This window comes from Sciurus carolinensis, chromosome 1, assembly GCF_902686445.1.
Source record: "Sciurus carolinensis chromosome 1, mSciCar1.2, whole genome shotgun sequence".
Taxonomy (NCBI): domain Eukaryota; kingdom Metazoa; phylum Chordata; class Mammalia; order Rodentia; family Sciuridae; genus Sciurus; species Sciurus carolinensis.
Window position 1 is genome coordinate 147,676,972 of NC_062213.1, and position 21,903 is coordinate 147,698,874.

The 21,903-nt window shown below is 37.1% G+C and overlaps 2 protein-coding genes across 4 annotated transcripts in view; one reads left to right on the forward strand and one right to left on the reverse strand.

Moving 5' to 3' along the window:
- Positions 1–21,903, reverse strand: part of Tnni3k (TNNI3 interacting kinase) — a 281,569-nt gene that overhangs the window by 51,338 nt on the left and 208,328 nt on the right. The window lies entirely within an intron of this gene.
- Positions 542–20,201, forward strand: Lrrc53 (leucine rich repeat containing 53). The gene is given in 6 exon segments (XM_047559807.1): positions 542–551; positions 5,698–5,811; positions 8,120–8,935; positions 14,139–14,654; positions 17,849–18,454; positions 18,457–20,201. Coding segments are annotated over 6 exon segments (3,807 nt in total).

The following is a 21,903-nucleotide window of genomic DNA, read 5'->3' on the forward strand; positions in this document are numbered from 1 at the left end:
CAATATATTGCACATGTGTCTGTAGGAAAGACTGCTAAAGCTAATTTTATAATTAACTTCACTATTGAAAAGACATCTCAGTTTCAAAACTAAAATCAAGATAGAAATATCATAACAACGTCCTTTTTTAGGACTTAACGTATATTTTAAGGCCATTAAGATATTGTCCATTATAAACCTCAGTGTCAGATGTTTTGTTAAGCACTTATTGTATTCTAATTATATTTCAAGTTTCATTCCAGTAGCAAAGGATATAAAAATGGTTATGGATCTACAGGAAAAATTCTGGAATTATATACCTCCTTTTGTCAGATAACAAGGACTATATATCCTATCATTTCTCCCTTTATGAAATTTTCACTGCCAGGAGGTAGAGAACCCAATTTAACATTCAGGCACAGTAACCGACTAATTTAGATTCTTAGTAGAACAATCTCTCCCTTAATATCTAGCCCTCCCCTTAGGACACTGCTTCCCCCAGAGTCCTTTTACATGGAAGCTGTTTTCTCTAGCATACTTCAGTACCTCTGGGTAGGTGGGGATGGCATTGGGTGAGCAAAATGCTGTGTCTTCCTTGCTGTCCCTGCTATTTCCAAACTGTTTCAGCTTATTCCACTGACTTACTCTCCCTCATTCTCTTAAGGTTTGCTACCATGCTCTCTAAGGTTGTTGTCCTTTTATTATCCATGAAGATAATCCCTGCAACAGCCTAACCTCCAGGTTCCTTCACCTTCTCTTATCCAATGAGCTTGCATTCTCCCTGCATGTGGTCACTCAGCTCTGGTGTCATAGCCTAGTCCCTATCACTACCTAGGCCTGCAGATCCCTCTGTGTTCTTCACTCTGTGTCTCTGACAGATCACCCTGGGTTCCATCTCCTTTCTTTCCAGCCCAACTCTAGAACCCTGACTCTGACCATCCTGGATCACACTGGTATTTCCAAGCCCTTTACACTTAAAAAACAAACAGAGTGCAAAAACATTTCATAGTGAACATTTTCAAATATACCTTAAAGAAGATATTATACTATACATTTCCTTTATTATTACTTTTTGCTCATCTCATCAACTTTTTACTGTCCTCTCCTTTTCTTACTTCCTCCTTATCTACTTTACATTTCATTGACAAGAACTTCCCATATCACTCCCTTCTGCAAACCTCAACTTTCTTGCCCTATTTTGCATTTTGTACACAACCGAAAAAAGTCCTAGCTTGATTAAGTCCACCTTACTGGTCTTGCTTGAAAATAATGACCCTTTAACCCTAAGACCTTCAGTACTACCCAGAGCCTATGACCTATGCCCAGCCCACTCACCCTCCTAGTCTCCAGATGTACCTTCTCATCTCTCCTCAAACCTCCAGTTCCAATTATGATCTCTACCTACTCACTTATGTCTAACCATACCTAATCTGCCTTCACTTCTGTTGTTATGAATGAATGTTGCTTCTACTTGAGTCCAGGTCTTTCACTTGTGTGCTCTAGCAGTAAATCTCCTACTTTTTTGCATTTTTACATGGTATCTACTGTTTCATCCCTTTCAGCACACAGGCATACTATATACTCTCCCATTTTGAAAAGAAAAAACAAAATAAAACTACTGTGGACTCTTCCTCAAGATGCTGCTCTACTTTGCTGTTCATCTTTGTCTAAATTTGCTGTTTCTAATAGGCTCCTCCCTTTCGGCCTCCACCCTAATCAAGCTTTCTTCTGCAATAGTGCTGAAATTGTTTTTGACAAGGGTACAAAGATCTCTCCATTGCTAAATTCAATGTTAAGTTTTATTGTTCATCTCATTTGGCATAGCATTAAATAAGAATCATTCTATTGTTCCCAAAACAGTATATATATATTTTGAGGTCATTTTTTCCTTGTTTTTCTCCTCTCTTCATTAGTCTTCTCTTTTGGTTTCATCTCTCCTTATCTTTAAATTTTGAATCACTCCAGGACTCAGGGTTGGTGTCTCTTCACTTACTTAGAGGTAATTTTAAGGTAGTAATTCTGCTTCATGCCTTTAAAAAACAACTCCCAGATTTCTGTCCCTAGGCCAGTACTCTCTCCTGAACTCTAAACTCACACACGGAATAGAATGCATTTTATAATCTCTTCTGATGTCCACTTCATCCTCTACCTACAGAGAACAAAAAACACAGAATAATCTTTGACTTCTTTCTGTCATGCTTTCATCCAAGGTATCATGCTATGGTTTTGATCTGGAATATCCCCCACAAAACTCATGAGTTAAAAACGTGGTCCCCAAGGCAACAGGTTTCAGAGGTGAACTTTTAGGCAATGATTGGTTCATGGAGGTTCTGACCTCATCATTGGATTAATCTATTTGATGGATTGATCCACAGATCTTTAAATGAACCCCTGGGAGGTGGGTCCTAGTTGGAGGAAGAAGGTCAGTAGGGGTATGCCCTAGAAAGAGGTTTACCTTCTCCCCAGTCTCTCGTTTTCTCTGTTCCCCAGAAACCATAAACCAAGTAGCTTTCTCTGCCAGGACCTTCTGCCATGATGTTTCTGCCTTGGAGTCAGATGGCCATGGACTGTACACTCTGAAACTTTGAGACAAAATAAATCTTTCTCCTCTCAGTTGTTCATCTTAGGTATTTTGGTCACAGTGACAAAAAGCTGACTAACACACAGCAGCAAATCCACATCAGTCTCAACTTCAAAATGTATCCAGAATCTAAATGGACAAGTAGCTTATATTAGATCAAAGCTTTCATAGATAACAAATGTAGAAGATAGCTACCTGAAAGCACTGGAGAATGAATGGAATCAGGCAGATTCAGGAGGGGCATCATTTAGAAGGAAGGAAGGATACGGAGTGTTTCTCTCCTTTTTCTTTTTTCTTCTTTTTTTTTTTTAAGCATTTAGTCAGAGTAGTCTCCATTTGCATTTTATGAAATACTTAAAATTTTGATAAGTTCATTTGCTTGAAAAACCAGCAGTCAGAATTCAGGGCAACCAGAATGTAATCCTTACTTTTTTATAACATATTATACCAAATTTAGTGTTTTTAACAATTTACATCTTTTATCTGACAGTTTCTCTGGGCCAGAAGTCCAGCACTGATTAGCCGGGTCCTTTGCTCAGAGGCTCATCACAGTGAAATCAAGGTGCCAGCTGGCATGGGGTGATTCTCATTTGAGGTTCAGGGGTCTTTGCCAAGATCATTGGCTGTTGGCAGATCTCATTTCCTTGTGGTTGTATGACTCATCTCCCTGTGTTCTTGCCAAATATTGTTCAAGAATGACCCTCAGCTTTCAGAGAGTGCCCACACTTGATTGCCACATGGCCTCCAATGCAGTTCACAATATGGCTGTTTGCTTTTATTTCTGACCAGCAAGGGCATGAGTTTCTGACTGCTTTCTAGTAACCGACTGGGAAATATTCTCTACATTTAAAGGGAACATTTGATTAGGTTAGTTCCACACAGGACCATCTTTCTTTGGCATACAATGAGATATAATCATGGAAAAATACCACATTATTTTCACAGACTCTGCTCACATTCAGAGACAGGGGATTATACATGTATTGTACACCAGGGGATCAAAATCTTAGGGGCCACCTTAGAATCTTGCTTATCACCTAGAGGCACTAGAAAATGAGGGGAATCCTGAAGGGAGAAGACCTGGGATCTGCATAAAAACTCTGGTTAAATCACTGAGTGACTATATGTGCATGGGGAAGACTTGAATTATCCCTTGAATTATCCAGGTACGGCTAAAGAAAAAGAAAATGGACTAAGACTGGATTGCCCCATGTAGGACATTGTTTTTACTACTACTTTCTCAGACTGTAATTATCTAATTTTATTCTAAACCCATGAAAATCCATTACACTCTACAAGGTCCAATTTAGTAGTCAGATTCTTCTTAAAGTGTCCAAGTGATTCCACAAAATAATATTTCATCTTTCATTAGTTTTATTTCATTCTTTCTTCTGTTATAACTAGGTATTTATGTATCTATACCACCAACTAGGAAGTGTCTTAAGGATAAGCACTTATTTATTCTTGTGCACCAACGGAGTCCACCATATTAGTTATTTGAGCTTAGATTTGTTAAATTAAATCACATCATATAATAAAAAGTCATCCAGAATCTGCCTATCTCTCATTCTTGTCAAAGTCACATCATCTAATTTTTATCATTACAATTGCCTTCTATTTGTGCAGCTTCTTTGCTTATTTGAAAGTATATTCCAAGCACAGTAAAATGAACATATAAGTATGTATTTCAGTTCAAGTAATGCCACTCACAAAAACCTACTCCCCATCTTATTTGGATAAAAAAAAAAAGTCCTTGAATTCAGCTGTAAGGTGCACCATACCACATCCCTGCTATTCTCTGATATAGTATTTCTCTGCATACACTCATCTGGTCACACCAACCTCCTGTGTAACCCACCGTGTCAGAGACTTTGTACCCACTGTTCTCTGCACCAGGACACACCAGCACTTTTGCTTTTAGTAGGTCTATGTTTAAATGATACTTTATCAGAGAGTTCTTCCTTGCCTACCATATTATCAGCACCCAAGTTAATGCTATCTCCTGGCCTTGTATTTGTTTCCTAGAATCACTTATCACCAAATGACTTCATACCTATTTTTCATATTTTTCTGATTGTTGTTTATATCCCTCCCTAGAATATACACCCCATGAAGGCAGAGTCCAGGGATATAAACAGAGCCTTGTATACAGAAGATGTTCTACAAATACTTATTGAACCAATGATAGATTACTCATTTTATATTTTCCTTACATGTTTTATTCCAGAATTATCAAGTTGTGTGCATACAGGACTTTATTATGTTCTGTTTCATATTTTTTGATTTTTAAAAAAGTGTCAATCAAGGTGAGCATATAAATGAATGGTCTTCTGAAGTGAAACTCAAATGGTGTTAATATTTCATTGGGGGATTGAAAAGCATAAAAGTAATGGTAAAATTTAACATTTGATGAACAGTTAGAGCATCTCGGTTAACTCTCATAATACTCCATATTGTGGGTATTTGTTATTATTTCTATTTCACACATGAAAAAGCAGAAAATAAGGAAAATAAAATAATTTATTGCAGGTACTATAGTCATGAAATAGCAGAGCTTAATTCAAAGTTAGGTAGAGTTTGTGATCTTACTCTTCCTTCATACCCTTTTCCCAAGTGTGGCACCTAAATCTGTAAAGAATAAAATAATTCGATTATAATTTATATAAGATTAAGTGCCTGAGATTAGCTTCTGCCTACTAGAAAGAATACCAGATAAAAGTTACAATACTCAGTTAAATACCTACTGGCTATGTGACTTTGGTCTTTTAACCATGCAGAGTTTCAGTTTTCTTAGCCTCAAACTGGATTGCAAAATTAAGAGAACTAGATGAGATAATGCTTGTGCAAAAGCTCTACAAATTGTAAAGTGTTTGCAAAATAACTTAATTTGTTTAGTAATGTGTACTAATGGGTATACCCTGGATGTGAGCTCTCTGAATTTATGATCAAATGTTTTAACAATTCATTTAAAATTCTATGCAAAATAGAGTCTAGCCTTTACCTGGCATCTTACGAGAACACCAAGATGCTCATTAAAAAGCAGAAATCATCAAAATGCCTTAGGAACTGTATATACTGAAATCATGAATAATAAATGCCAACATTTTGACGTGCATTACCCTCTGCTTTCTTTTCAGGTGGATGGCTCATTCTCTTTGCCATCATACTGCGGGTGGCAGCAGCTTGCCCTGCATCTTGTGTGGTATGCACCAAAGATGTAACCCTCTGTCACCAGCTAACCTATATAGTAGGTAATAAAACTAATAACTCTAAGAAGCAGTGTTCAGTGTACCTGGCAAATTCATTGCCATGCTTTTCATTGTACTGACTGCTCTTTGTGCTCAGCCTGAAAGAGATAACCTTTTAAACAGCAGGCCTTTTACAGTAATTAAAGAGATGGGTAACATTATTTTATTTTCTTGTTCCTGGTGGTCTCAACTAAAAGTATTTTAAGACCTTCAGAGATAAGTGAGACATTTTTACTGCAAATGAATATCACCATTTCATGCAACTACATCATTAAAACAAAAAAGAAAAATAGATCACTGTAATTCTATTTTCGTCCATACTTGTATAGATTTGAACCCTACCACCAGCTGAAAGAAATATAAATGAATCGGAAACCTGAACTGCAATTGTTCAGCATTAGTAAGATTAAGTGATGTACCAGTGAAACAGATTATTATCAAAGTGCATCTCATTTTGAAAGTCTGGTCTTTTTTTATTGGTGGTAAATGAGCTGTAGAAATGCTAACAAGATACACTGCCTGTATTCATTACATATTGCTTGCTTAAGTCAACAATTTAATAAGACACCTTATTAACAAATTTGAGGAGAATGTGATTTACATCCTGATATCCAAGAAGAGATAAACAAGCTATAAGCTTTGCCAATGGAAAATTTTCAGAAACAAGCCTGAGTTAAGAGAGTGGAAGACGATAATTTTTTTTTTTTCATTTCTAAAGTCCCAAGTCTCTATACAAATGAGGAAGTAGAAATTATAATCATCCCTGACAGGAGAGAGGCTTCAAGGTAGTTTATGCATATACTGTTCCCTGTCAGTACTGAAAAGACTTACACACTAAACTCTGCCCTTTAGAATGGATTTCCTGACTTGATGACATTTATTTTGTACATGATCAGATATAGTTGATGTCTGTAAGAAATAAATATTTCTCATCTACATAGCTGTACCTCTATGTATTCCTCATTCACAGGATGCCACGTATGTGAAGTTAGATCTCATAAACACAGAGAAGTGAACGGATGACTTGTGAGTGGAGTTTCTGTCTAGTTCTAGGGAAGAAGTAATTGACAGAAATAACAGCCTATTCATTCAGAGTTGACAAACCCCTAAAAGACTGGGGACACATACAAAACAACACTCCTCCATCTCCTATCAAAAAACAATGATGAGTGGAACAAAATGCCAAACTGACCAGAATTAACAGAATTCAAAGAATCAATAACAAATGCTGAAAAACAAAACAAAACACTCCCAATTTCAGCTTGCTTGTGCTTCAAGGATGGACGCAATTCTTCCAAAAGAAGGCACTCTGAGAATCCTTTGTCTTTTACATTTTCTTTTTTTTATCTCTTTGTTTCAGCTATGCAGTCTGAATTTCCTAAGGGAATTGTGATTTGCTTCCCCCTTGGCTGACTGTTCTAATATCACCTGTAGACCTCCCAGGGACAATGGACTCCTCTATTCCTATGACATTGTCGTTTGCAGTCAAAACAATTTTAGCATGATAAAGATGTGTTATAATAACTCCTGATTATAATACATCTTTATTGAGTTAAAATGCTTTGATTTCTAATGACAGAGCAGTGATAGCTCTGAGGTGATTATGGTGAAGGGATTTAACAGTTGGAAGCCCTGAGTACCACCTGTCATCACATGATGGACTTCATTGGAGGGAACAGATATAAGACAGGAGGCCAAGATGGCTCAGACTATAATGAGAACCCCACTGACACATCCTCAGGTTGTCTGGAGAGAATATAGATCCTTACCAAGTTGCCAACTTTTAGCCTGGAGCTAAAAAGCAAAAACCAATGCTCCTGCTCGCTACCCCCACCCACACCTTTATGTCTGAGAGAGAAGATGATTGACTTCACTGCATAAATATACATTGCTAGTGGAAAACTGTTTAGGAGCTCAGACTCAAGCTTGGCTCTTAGGTGAATCTAATCAGGGCAGCAGAGCTGGCGCAGGTCAGTATACAACCTGAAAAGCCACCTTCCAAATGCCATCAATGCAGATAATCCTAAACAATGAATTAACTTTGACATCGAAAGAACAGATGGGTTTATGTTTCTCAAACAAACATGTCACAGTAACAAAATATAAAAAAAAATCCATCATTCTGATAAATAGCCAGTTTCCCCTTACATTTAGAAATCAGAGAATCATTTTTTTTTTTTTTGTTTATTGTTCTTACCCAGTTAATGAGGTTGCTCACAGGGTATCGATTCCCTTGGATCTCTTCTGTAGTCCCCATTCCCCTCCCACTTATGGGTATCCAGCATCTAGTCTGTGTTTTTCTTCCCCACAGCAGCCCCTGTGACCACGAGGGTTCTCATCATCACTGATGGATACCTCTCCTCTGTGGAGAAGGCAAACCTGTCTCTCCCGTTCAATCTTGCCCTGCTCTCTCTGAGCAGGAACAGCATCAAGGATGTTCAGGAAGATGCTCTGTATGGCCTCACGAAGCTGCGGACATTGTTGCTGGAGCACAACCACATATCCAGTTCCTCCCTCGCAGATCACACCTTCAGCAAGCTCCATAGCCTGCAGGTGCTGGTGCTGAGCAACAATGCTCTCCACACCCTGCGAGGGGCCTGGTTCCGTCGCACTAGGGGCCTCACCCGACTTCAGCTGGACGGCAATCAGATCACTAATCTCACAGGTAGTTCTTTTGGAGGTACAAATCTCCACAGTCTCAGGCATCTGGATTTATCTAACAATTTTATTTCCTACATTGAGAAAGATGCCTTCCGGTCCCTGCCTCAACTACAGGAAGTGAACCTTTCCCGAAATAGGTTGGCTTACATGCCGGATGTTTTTACTCCACTGAAGCAGTTAATCCTCCTGAGCTTAGATAAGAACCAGTGGAGCTGTACCTGTGATCTCCACCCCTTGGCCCGCTTTCTAAGAAACTACATTAAGTCCTCTGCTCACACACTCAGGAATGCCAAGGAACTAAACTGCCAGCCAACCCCTGCAGCTGTGGCCACTGCAAAGAGTGTGCTGAGGCTGTCTGAGACCAACTGTGATTCCAAGACTCCCAACCACACTCTGGTTCTAAAGGACAGACGTCCCCTCCATCCAGGACAGGATGTGGCCCTGCTGACTCTCCTTGGCTTTGCAGGTATGCTAGGGAGAAGTGTGCCCTTATCTTCTTTCTTCTCATCCATATTCTTGAAGTACACTAAACAATGCCTTTCTCAGGAAACTGGGTAATCTGCTAGGATTGTGGAAAGGAGAGGTTGCCAGTGAACATGGGAGAATGCTGGCTAAGTTGGTATAGGTTGCAAGAATTCCTGTTTCAGAAAAGGGGTCTAAGGTACAGGAAAGTGCCTTGGAATTCAAGAGCTCCAGGCCCAGTTTAACTAGCTTTATAATCCTGAGAAAGTTAACTTGTTATTTACCCTTCAGTTTTCTGAATAGCAGGAATAATAGCTATATTCCATCAACCATCCATTTGCCAAAAAGTACAAGTACATGCCACTAGGAGACAAGGATTAGAAAATGGATGAGACAGATCTTCGCTCAAGGCAGTCACACGTGTGTGTCTTTCCATGATGTAATAATGGATCTTTCCAGATTCACAAGAAGATGCTATTAGGACAATCACATACATCCTAACTTACAGTGGTTTTTCAGCACAGTGGTTTAGTGCATGAGTTCTGCAGCTGAATTACCCAGCTTTGAATCAAGAGCTAGATCTCTGCTCTTATAAGCTGTATGACTTGGGGAAGTTATTTAACTCTGAGTGACTTGGTTTTTCTCATGCTTAACACTCTTCTAGGACTTCTGTTTATCCAACTCTTTCATTCACTTGGCTTATATCTTCCCAGTTCAACTGAGAAGATAATAGCCAATTCTTGATTTTTTTTAATAATTAAAATTTTGTTTAACTATGCATTGACTATGCATTATTGGATGAATGATATAAAGTGATGCCATTAGTCAAATACCAAATATGAATGAGATTCCTTTAATTATTTAGCTCGATATGTGAGTAGCCATGATAATGATAATGATAATGATGGTGATGTGTGTGTGTTCAAGTGTGCGTATGTGTGTGTGTGTAAAGCTCCAAACTGAAAGACCAGATGCTAAAAATGCATCTGGGACTGACACAATGAATTTTGAATGTGTGTTGTAAATAATTATTTGATAACAGACTTCCAGTGAATTAATTGAACATCAAATTTTAAACTTCTGACATTATACTTTTCATCAAAATAGACAGAGACCAGTATCAAGTCTTGACAATGAAACTACCACCAGCAGTAATTAAACTTACCTGTAATGGGATCCAAGTCTTCTCTGAAAGATAAATTGTTTTAAAAACCATGTAACTATGTCAGTATGTGCTAGGAAATAATTTACCATAGATGACAAAAGTGATAGGGCAGAAGACAGTTTTTCTTTTTGTGATTTTAAGTATACAAGATCTAGGAGATAATTAATACATATTCCAGTAAAAATACACAGAGAAACCCTAAATTATAGGGCTCAGATAGGCTTGGGAAATGCTAGGTTAAACAATGTGAAATGGCTTATTTACTGTAGCAGTTCCCACAGCCTTTCATTTTCTAATGAACATTACGAATCTTTAAAAGGAAGAAAAAAGGGGGAGCATTTCTCAAGCTGATTTGATCATCAATTCTTTTTTTCATACAGGATTTAATTGAATTAGTGTTCCAGATAATACTATTTTGGAATATTACAATAGTGTAATTTCTAGAATCTTTTCCATTTATTTTCAGAACTATATATTTAGAAATATATTTTATTAGATTAACAGCTTTTTATCAGTATAGAGGACACAAGTTCTAGAAGATTCCAAATAGTTTGTCAAAGTGACAGGAAGTATAATAAACATGGATACATTCTGATAAATTATAAATATGATGATTATGGACATGTTGGTTTTAGTGTGTAAAATTATTATACTAATGTATTTTTCATTAATTATTAAATATACTATTATTTGTAAGGGATTCTTCTTTAAACAAAGTTCTTTCTAAAATATCAATTTGCTCCATTAAGATTCTCCTCCTTCTGAGGTGAAAGTGTGCTGAGTTATGAGTACCTTTAGATTGCAGGAAAAAGACTCAGAACTATAATTTTGTCTATGATTCCACTTTATTCTCCAGCTGTAACTAAGCTGTCACAATTCCAAGGAATATAAATAATCATATTCAGTGGATATAAAACCAATCAGTAGATATTTAGCTCCAAACACTAATATCTTGACATTTCTTATTCTGTGACCTGGTGGATAAAAAGTTTTCTTGAAGCTGTCATGTATTTGCAATGCTTCCATGAGAAGTTATCACTAATTGTGCCACTTCTTTTTTTTTTTTCCAACTCAGAATAATTGTTAGAACATTTTAAAAATAGAAACAATGGCACAGGCCTGTAATCCCAGCAGCTGGGGAGGCAGGAGCAGTTCAAGCCTAGCTTCGAAACTTAGCAAGGCCCTGAGCAACTTAGTGAGACCCTATCTCAAAATAAAAAATAAAAAGGGCTGCAGATGTGTCTTAGTGGTTAAGTGATCCTGGGCTCAATCCCTAGGACCAAAATAATAATAATGATGATGATGATAATAATAATAGAAACAACGTCCATGACAATGAAAATTCAAACGAATTAGCACATTCAACCTGCCTACAAGCTTCATGTGCTGCCTTTGCTCTCTGAACCAAGGAAAGTGACCATACCTGAGTGCAGTGGGGTAGAGATACATCTCTGGTGTCAACAGTAGGAGAGTGAGTGGGTCCTTACCACTTAGGCACAATTAGAGAAGAAAGTTTATCCTATAATCAGGCTGTGTTCACTCCTATGTCACTGGCTGATACTTGTCTTTAAGAAAACTTAGATCTGCCTTTTCTGTATTATTTGCTTTAATATTTACATCAGACATTCAAAATATTCTCTTAATGATTTACTTGGGAGATATTTTTTTGGTTATAGTTTTCTTGTAAGACCCTAACAGCAATGTAAAACCTAAGCAACAGCAGAAGGGTTAAGGTTTGGATCCTAAATGTCCCCTAAAGACTCATATGTTAAAGGCTTGGTCATCAGCCTATAGGACTATGGGAAGTAGCAGAACCTTTAGGAGGTAGGGCCTTGTTGAAGGGATTTTAGGTCATTGAGTACATGTCCCATCTTGTTCTTTGCTTTCCTGCTGCAATGATGAGCAGCTTCACTCCCCCACATGCTCCTTGGCATGATGGTAGCCTTGATATAATTCTGGAACAATAGTCAATTGACAAAGGACAAAAACCTCTGAAACTGTGAGCTAAAATAAACCTTTTCTCCTTATAATTTGATTTTTTCAGGCATTTTGTCATAACAACAGTAAACTAACACAAGAGTAATCATAATCACCACAATTAAAATTTTACTATAGCAAAGTGCTGTGTTAAACATATTGCATAAATTACCTCATTTAACCCTGGGTAGGCTTAATTATCCCCATTTGAGAGAGGAGGAAAACTAAGGCTCTCAGATACAAGAAAATACTCAAGAAAAGTGTCATAACAGCACTTTGAATTCTGAGTTTTCTTAGTTCATGTAAGAAATAAAATAAGGAATATTTTACATTTTTATTTTTTTATATATTTTTAACACATTAAAACCCAAATTTTTATTCGGAATAACCCATACTCTAGGATGTGGAAAGAAAATGGTTATGATCTAATTTTAGTTATCACTTTAAGAAGATATGATACCTTTTATAAAGATTAAATTATTTTAATATGTTATAGTACTTTCTGAGAGCACATTGTAAAATAAATGAAAATAGGTTTATAATATTTCTGAATCTGGTACAGTACACAATAATTGGAGGCTTTCACCAGAAACTGTCATTGTCTCTCCTTAATCTTCATATTTAACAGAACAAAAAGGAAATGAAACAATCATGCCTAACACCCTCCCTTTCCTTTCAAGTTCAAAATATCACATTAATATTGTCACCAACAGAGAGAACCAAGCATGGTACTGCCAATCAGTAAGCCTAGAATATTGTGATCATCTTATTCACTGTCCTTATTTCCTGAGGAGGAAACATACTTGTCAAAAATCATACAGCTACTACAGGCAGACTGGGCTTCAAACATAGATTTCCTTATTCAGTCCTACAGACATGATGTTTTGCTCATCACCATTTTGGGGATTTATGATTTGATCAGTCAGTGCTTTCATTATCAGAATTTATAAACAGAATTCCTTCTATTTGTTTAAGTATATTTCATCAATACTTCTGGAGTACTTTCTTTGTGACAGAGTTGTGGGCACTGAGGGTAGAATGTTGATCAAGCCTGAAAAGGTCTGTTTCCTCATAGTGCTTAATCCCAGCTTGGGAGAATAGACATTGAGCAGACAAATAAAGGAATGGAAACATTATACTCATCAATTCTAAGAAACAAAGGAAATCAGTGTGGTAGACAGGTAAACTTTGGCTTGAACTTCTAGGTGGTTGAGAATGCCATTTAGCAAAATGGGGGAAACTCAGGTAGAAAAGAGGGTAGTCCATGTTTCAGTTAGCTTGTGCATTGCTGTGATCAGAAGACCTGACAAGAACAATTTTAGAGGAGGAAAAGTGTGTTTGGTGCTCATGGTTTTGCTCTGAGCCCAAAGTGGGGTAAAACATTATGGCAGAAGAATGAGAAGAATTTGAAAAGCAGCTCAGGTCATGGCAACAAGAAAGCAAAGAAAGCTCTACTTACTGGGGACAAAATAAAAACCTCAAAGGTGCAAACCAGGTGATGTACCTCCTCCACGCACATCCTATCTACCAGTTAATCCATTCAAGTGAGTTAATGCACTGATTAGGTTCAGGTTCTCATAACCTAATCATTTCACCTCTAAACATTCTTGTGTTATCTCACACAGGAGATTTTGGGTGATGCCCTCAAAATTGTAACAGCCTGCACCTGCCCCTTACAATATTCCTCAGAGGACAAGCTATGCCTGCAAAGCCCACAGGAAATAAATTGGTTTCCTATAGGCAGAAAAATAATATTAATGCAGAAATTATTTTATCTTGAATGAAGTTTAGTCTGTGAAAAATTCTTTTTTTCCTCCCTAAAAGATTCCAGATGGTGTTGTTATAATTTTTAATATATATAAAGAAAAATCCAAATTGGAAAGCAGAACAATGTCAATTAAAATAGCCTCTATTTGGCTTGATATTTCTCCAAATGGTGATGGACTTCCCACTCACTCTGATGCCCTTTAAGCCATTAACCTTTATATTTGTGGGTTTCACATTTGGTGATTTATATGTCTCTTCCTATGATGTTATCTTTTAATGGTCTCTCTATTTGTCACAGGAGCTGTTGGTCTCACTTGCCTAGGTTTAGTTGTATTTAACTGGAAACTCCAACAAGGCAAAGCAAATGAACACACATCAGAAAACCTTTGTTGCAGAACCATCGATGAATCCCTGTGTGCTCATGAGGCAAGAAATTACCACGCTAAGGGATACTGTAACTGCCACTTAACTCAGGAAAACGAGATAAAGGTCATGTCCATTGTGGGGTCCAGAAAGGAAATGCCACTTTTACAGGAAAACAGCCATCAAGCAACATTGGCCTCTGAGTCCACAGCCCTTGACGGATCATTTAGAAACTTGAAAGGGAAGGACCATGGGGCAGACAGCAGTTTCTTTTGCCTGGATAGCAGATTGCTACAGACAGGATATTCAGATCCTCCGGGGAATAGGGCAGCTTTTAATGATGCAGGCTTAGTTACAAGATATTGTCCAAAGAAAGTTGAAAAGCAAAGGAATCCTAAGCCTGGAGAAGTTCAATCTCAAATCCTGCCACAGCATGTAACAACAACACTAGGTGAGTTTGTCTTGTTTTTAAGAAAATCCCACTCTGTTTAATTTCCTCTGAAGGAGAGAACCTCTTTTAATTTCCTCAATAGGAGAATACTATAAAAGTCACTGTGGTACCAGTTTATTCCTCTTCTAAAGATTTAAGGCTACTGGACCTACGTGTGTTTGTGTGTGTGTGTTTGGGGTGACATGTAGATGTGCACCCCATCTTTAGGAGCTGAGTGTGCATCTCCTGTCTACTGGAAGTGAATTTTGAGACCCAGCACTTAACAATGTTTACAAAAAAATAGAAAAAGGGAAAATAAGAAATAGAAAAGGAAGAACTCTTTTAAATAGCAATAGTGTTATTAAGATTTATGGGAGAGTGAGTATTAGCTTTCATTCCAACATCCTTTGAGCTCTAATGTCAATTCTGCAGTAAGCAACCTTCCCAGAGCATGACATGTTAGAAGAATGGGCCTTCTAATGCTAGTGATTCATTTCAGGAATGATGTCAAGAAACATACTTTGCTTGCTGAGCTGTCAAGGATGATAACTTCTCAGTTCAGAGAAAGTCAGGACTTAATTCATTGTCCCATGTTGGGAGCCAAGTGAATCTGGCCATGACATCTACCCACTGTACATGGGCGATGTCAATATTTAGGTGGTGGCAATGAATTAAATGTCTTCCTTTTTCTTCCTGAATAGTAAGGCGATGTTTTTGGGCTCTGCAGTGAAAATTTTGACAGCTGCTCTGTAAAGAGGTTCCTGTCACTTACTTGAATTAGTTTACAACAGAGTTTTTTTTTTTTTTTCTTAGAATATGAATGACAGAGGTGCTGTATCAACAAATTCTTACCATGGGAATCTAGCCCTAAGGATGGATTTGGGAACAACTGGATAACGATGAAACTGTATATTATTTCATGTGTGGCATAAGAAGGATGCAAGTTTATCTGACTGCATTCTTCATGTTCTAATTCTTGCCACCTCTGGGGGCTGGTGATTTGACTCAAGAGAGAGATGGCCAAGGAAGGAAACATCTGCCACAGAAACCAGAGAAGACTGGTTTTATTTTATAAAGAAATAAACACTTAGTCTTTCATTAGAATCATACCTTAGGCAGATGTTCCATTTTAGTTTTTAGCTTTAAAACGCCTTCAACTTCTCTGTGGAAAACTTCTATACCAGAAAATGTGGGTTCATATCTATTTAGAAACCAGGTCCGTATTTTACACAGAGAACATTGGTTTGCCAGGTTATTACAACTACTGAAATTCTGCTTCATGCCAGGTGTTGCACTGGAGCAAGGAAGGCCAGGTAGCTGAGGAGAAAATAGCCAAGGCTATATTTGCTGCAGAATAAAAGGCAGTGAGGAAACAGTGACACTATTTATGCCTAGTAACTTGGAAGTGCAGAATTATAGATTTTTCAGGGGTAGCGGGGAATTTAGAGATGATCTAGTCTAAATGTTCTTATTATTTATTTTTGATTTTCAGAACTCTCTGAGAATCTGAAAAGGACACAGATGCATATCTCAGTATAATTCATATATGTGCATAACAATCCCACTTGTTCCAACCTTCTAAAACCTAGAGAGTAAGTAGTTTTTCTAGGGTCACCCTTCAAGTCGATGGTGGATCTTAGATTACAATTAGATGCTCATTTGGACTTAGTCCGTATATTAGTTAGCTTTCATGTCTGTGACCAAAATACCTGAGAAGAACAACTTAGACAAGAAAAAGTTGATTTTGGCCTCACAGTTTCCAAAGTCTCAGCCTGTGATTGACCAACTCCATTGCTCCAAGGTGAGGCAGAGCATCATGGCCGAAGGGCTCAGCAGAGGAAAGCTGCTCAGCTCACTGTAACCAAGAAGCAGAAAGAAGGGAAGGATCCCCAGGGAAGATGAACTTTTCCAGAACACACTTCCAATGACCCACCTACTTGAGCCATGTCCCACCTGCCTACAGTTTTCACTCAGTACAGTAATTCTTTCAAATTATTAAAACATCAACTGTATCAATCTACTGATTAGGCTATGACTCTCATAATCTAATCATTGTGCCTCTGAATATTTCTGCATTAACACAAGAGATTTTAGAGAATATCTCATATCCAAATCATAATAATTCATATCTTTGTTTTTGTCACTGAATAAAAATACTTTCTTCTTCCTTTAAATAGAACCTTTCACAAAACAGGAGAAAGCACATTGATAAGGTATGATTTGAAACTCAATATTCATTATGGTTAAGAGGAGAGAATTTAGTGTCAGACAGATCTGGGTTCAAGCTCTTGCCATATCACTTAGCTGATGTATGACTAGGGGAAAAACATCAAACTCTCCAAACTTGTTTCTTTGTCTATAAATGTGAAGAAGTAATAGGAAACTTTCAATTATTCATGACTCTTATGAATATCAAATGAGATATACAATATATATCAAATGAACATATAATAGCACACTGCCTAGCTCTTAGTATGTGCTCAATTAACTATATAATATGCTATTAACATTATTTAATGAGTCACTAATATTGGGCTGGGGATAAAGCTCAGTTGGTAGAGTGCTTGCCTTGCAAGCACAAGGCCCTGGGTTCAAATCCCCAGCACCACACACACACACACACACACACACACAAAAGACTAATATTATATTTACCTAATCCATTAAAAGTCCCAGGCAGAGATTGAGCTAACATGAACCAGGTCATGTTCCAAAATTCCTATTCATTTAACAGATATTTAGTGAATATTGAGTTAAATTATTGAACCAACAAGCAATTCTCCTTTGTTGTCTAGGTTATTTTCTTTTTGATCTTTGAACATTACTCAAAGTTGTAACGATTTTATTCCCAATATTTGAGTTTGAATTGAGAAATGAATACACAAAAAATTACTATGCCATTTGAAAAGGATTCATATATTACTCATATTTAAAGCAAACCTAAACAACTGAAGATGAATATTTCTATTTCTAATTCTACAACTTCTAAGCCAGCCTCACAGCTGACTGAAATGTGACCATAAACAATGCCATTATAAACATACCAAACCGCCAAATGTCCTTTGTGGATTTGGCTAAAAATTAGGAAATACTCAAGAACTGCTGTAATCAGAGGAGTCATTTTTGCACTTTCCATAGGGTTCCTAAAAACATCTGTTTGGTTAGGGATTTACAACTCTGCTCAGTGCTAAATTCCTGCATTTATTGTTCAGCAGATATCAGTGGTGACACATTTAGAAGAAGATATGCAACATCCGCTTTAGCCTTGGCAAGAGAAAGTCTTGAAAAGCATTTAACAAATGAATCATGGCAACCTCCAATAGAAAAAGAAGACAATGGCTTACAACCTCACAGGCGGAGACATTTTACAAACTCATCACCCAAGTCCTGTGAGTCTGAGGAGCACTACATACAAAAGATCTTACGCAAACATAGATCAAAATATGAGGATCCATGTGGACTGTTAAAATGGAGTAAGCCCAGGTATTTTCAGACAAATAACTCCCTTATCTGTAAATATGTGCCCTATGATCAATTTCAAGATTATATGAAAGAAAAGAAGTCAAATCGTACAGAACATTCCAAGTCTGAGAAAGAGCAAATCCAAATTAACAGTGCAATAGAAAAATTTCTCATGAGTAAGAATAACATAGATTTATCAAGGTTATCAACAAAGTTCAAGAAAACATATTCTCCAAAGAGGGTTAGCTATTGTGATCCTGACATAGCAGGAAAAAAAAGGTTGGTGAAATCACCCAAAACATCAAAACACTGGAAACAGCAGGCAAATCAAAGCAATCAGCTGACCACCTTGGATCTTAAAAAAACAAAGGAAGACGATGGTTTACTGAGTCACAGATTATTAAAAAGAAGAGAATCAAACATTCTGATCTCAAAGGGAAAATTAAAGGACAAAATTTAAGGATTAAATTAAATTTACATCCTTTTAGAAAAGTCAGAGTCCATCCAGAAAAATCCTCACCAGAACTCCTCAGAAAGCGTAAACAAGCAGTGATACCTCCTAAGAAATTCCCCAAAACTTCTGAGAAAAAAACTAAGATTAATCTTGTGTCTTCTGCAGATATCCTTCAACAGGCAGAGAGTAACAACTATGTTAAACTCACTCAAAAAAGGCTGTCTCTTGAACATGCCCCAAAGCAGACTCCAAATTACAAAATAAATGTTAAAAATGCTTCTCTCCTAAGTGCTAGCAATTTGTCTACAGGCAACCAGAGCTCTGTAACAGGCAACTGTTACCCAACTGGTCAGGTTCCTAATGGAAACTCATCAACTGTGCCTTATCCTATACCCCAGGATGTCCAGCCCGGACTCTCACTTTCTCAGTCCTCAATGGAGCAAATGGAAGGTACATCTCAGTTCCAACGGGAAGTTCCTAGTTATTCATCAGCTACTTCAGAAAATGTAGGAAATAACATTTTACCATTTCACCATTCCAGGAAAGTAACTGATCAAGGGGCAACAGAGTCCAGAGAACTCATGGGGCAGAATGAATCAAAGTCCAGTGAGCTAAACCAGTTACCTTTGTCCATAAGGAACCAAGCACAATTTCTAAGTATATACAAGACTGACACTTACAACAAGGAATGTACTTCAGAGCAAAATCAAGCTTTACAATGTAAGGAGCAAAACTCAAGTCACCAACAACTTGAAAATGAAGAAAAAACAGTAATGACAAGACCCAAAATATCCCATCAAATTGTGGAAAGTTGTATTATGGATAAGGAAGGAAATGAGGTAGGAAAAAATCATCTTAACACAGAAACTTATCATTCCTCTCTTATTCCCTGGACACAGTCCAAGAACAACCTACCATTTATGATGACAAATTCTATTCCACACCAAAATAGAACAGAGCTTCCCAAGGATATCAGTACTTCTTCTCTTAGTAGTCAAGCCATTTGGCATCTAACCAATAGTAGTGAAAAAAGAACTGACAGCACACATGTATCGCCCAGAGATGACTGTGCTGAAGCTCTGGAGATAAAAATAGTAGAAAAAGAAGGGGAGAATATACTTGATGAAAACCAGACAAATTCTAGTATGTTAATTGGGACCACACAAATGACCTCAGAGGACATCACAATCAGAAGGCAGCAAACTTGGGAAAATGGGAAAAGTGAGAAACACGTATTCTATGATTCAAGTTCTGTTGAGGAGACAATTACAGTGAAAGATCTGAGTATCATAAGTTCCCAAGAAACCCAAAATAGAATACCTCACAGTGAAGCAGATCTTCAAATTAACAGTCATATGCACAATTTGAGAGAAATTCAAAATTTGCAGCCAGATAAAGACAGCAGTGCACACAGAGAAGGTGAAATGGCAGCGGAGAGACATGCAGTGCTTCCTCTCTCACCAGAGTTAAAAGACATTCGTTTTGAGGGAGAAAATGAGGTGCCTCTAATTCCTAGCAGAATAAATGAAGCTGAAAACTCTGTTCCAAAACCTGTACTGCATCCACCATCTGCTGAATATGCTAATACATCACCTTTAGAAGCAGAGCAAAGTGAACAAAATAACTCAAATAATAATCACTTTCTAGCTTAGCTCTCTTCAAAAGGACATACAAACACCCTCTAGCCTTTGTATGCACTTAAAATGCATTATTTTGGAGAACAAAACCTCAGTAATTCTTAGCAATAGAAGTTCACTGGTGAAAATAATTTAAAAAAATCAAAGATGGAGCCACAGAATATATTTGATACAATTAACTGAGCATGCTTTTTGAAAGAATGAGAAAATGGAAAAGAAAAGTTTTACCAGGTCCCGGGAAACGACCAAACACTGAAAGAAATAAAAAACCTCAAATTAAAATTAAATATAAAAAGTATTTTAGTAGAGTTACTTTTAGTGTTTATTTTATGGAAATTATTATAAACATCTCAATTAGTGGCACTACAATATTACTTTCTACAGAGATGACTATACTCATATTTGAGCCTGATTTGTTTTCTTAATTATGATAGGAAAATAAAATTTCAGCTTTTTTTGTTAACTGTAGTCTAGCTGATATGCATAACGGCATATTTCATGGCTTTGTAACTATTCTGTTGATAATTATCCTAGATCTTAAGTAGAAGTCTTTAAAAAATATTATTCTCTAAGAGAAAAAAATTAAGGATTTCCAGGGATAATAGAATGTTTCTGTAAAATCTGCAAATTCCTATAAATCCACTAGGTGGAGATCTCAGCTTCAATCATTTCAGAACAAACTGGGCTTCAAGTTCAACACAATGGATCTTGAACAAAAGGAATTTTAATGAGCTTTATTGCCAATTGTTATTAATTTAAGATTTTAAAAACTAAATAATCCATTGGCATGTAGCTTTCAAGGTTTGATCTTCTAAGCTTAGCATCCTCTGTTCTTTGGTGTGAGTACTCCTCCTTATGCACAGGAATTAAATGTGCTTATAAATATTAAATTTAAAGTAATAACAGAATAAATATATTTCATTTAAAGACACATTTATTTGAAAAATATAAGCACACATAATTTTATTTATGCCCCCAGTAAAATATTTAAAGCATACTTTCATGGCACAGAATGTTTCACATTTCCCAGGGGAGAAAAATGTTTAAAAAGAAGCAAACTTCTCCCCTCTCTGTTTCTGTACAGGTCTCTGTATCTTTATATCTACATGTGGTATTATAAAACTTAAAGGATTACTAAACAACATAAATGTTGCTTACATGCTCCACCTATCTTCTTTACCCCTTTCTATTCAGAATTGTCAGCAAAAGACTTCACTTTTTCACTTTGAATTTTTAGCCTTCTTCCTCTTTTCTCGCCAAGATTTAGAACTTTCTTGCTTTCAACTTCAAATCCTGCCCCTGTCGTTTTATTTGGCCTCTTTGCCTGAGCTTAACTCTGTGCCATCTGTCTGCCTTCCCTGCTTCCATTTCATTCTCTTAAGCACCTTTAAGGTGAGAAGAGCATCTGTGCACCTACCTGCATGATAAGCTTATTCGAAACCACAGCTCCCTCAGTTCTGTAGATCAGGCTACTTTTTTCTCTGTTACTATCTTTTCTTTTCCTTTTTCTGTTTTTTCAAAGCACTGTCCCTTTATCGTAGCATCCTTAGCTTCATTCTCTCTCCTCACTGCCAACAGTATCTCTGATATGTAAGGCCCAACGCCTACTCTTGGTTACTAGCTGATTCTCAGAAGGCACCAATAATAGTTCTCCTGGACATTTTCCTCTTTTCCTTTTCTGAAATCCAGTTTTTCACCTCCTTATGATGCTGCCTTT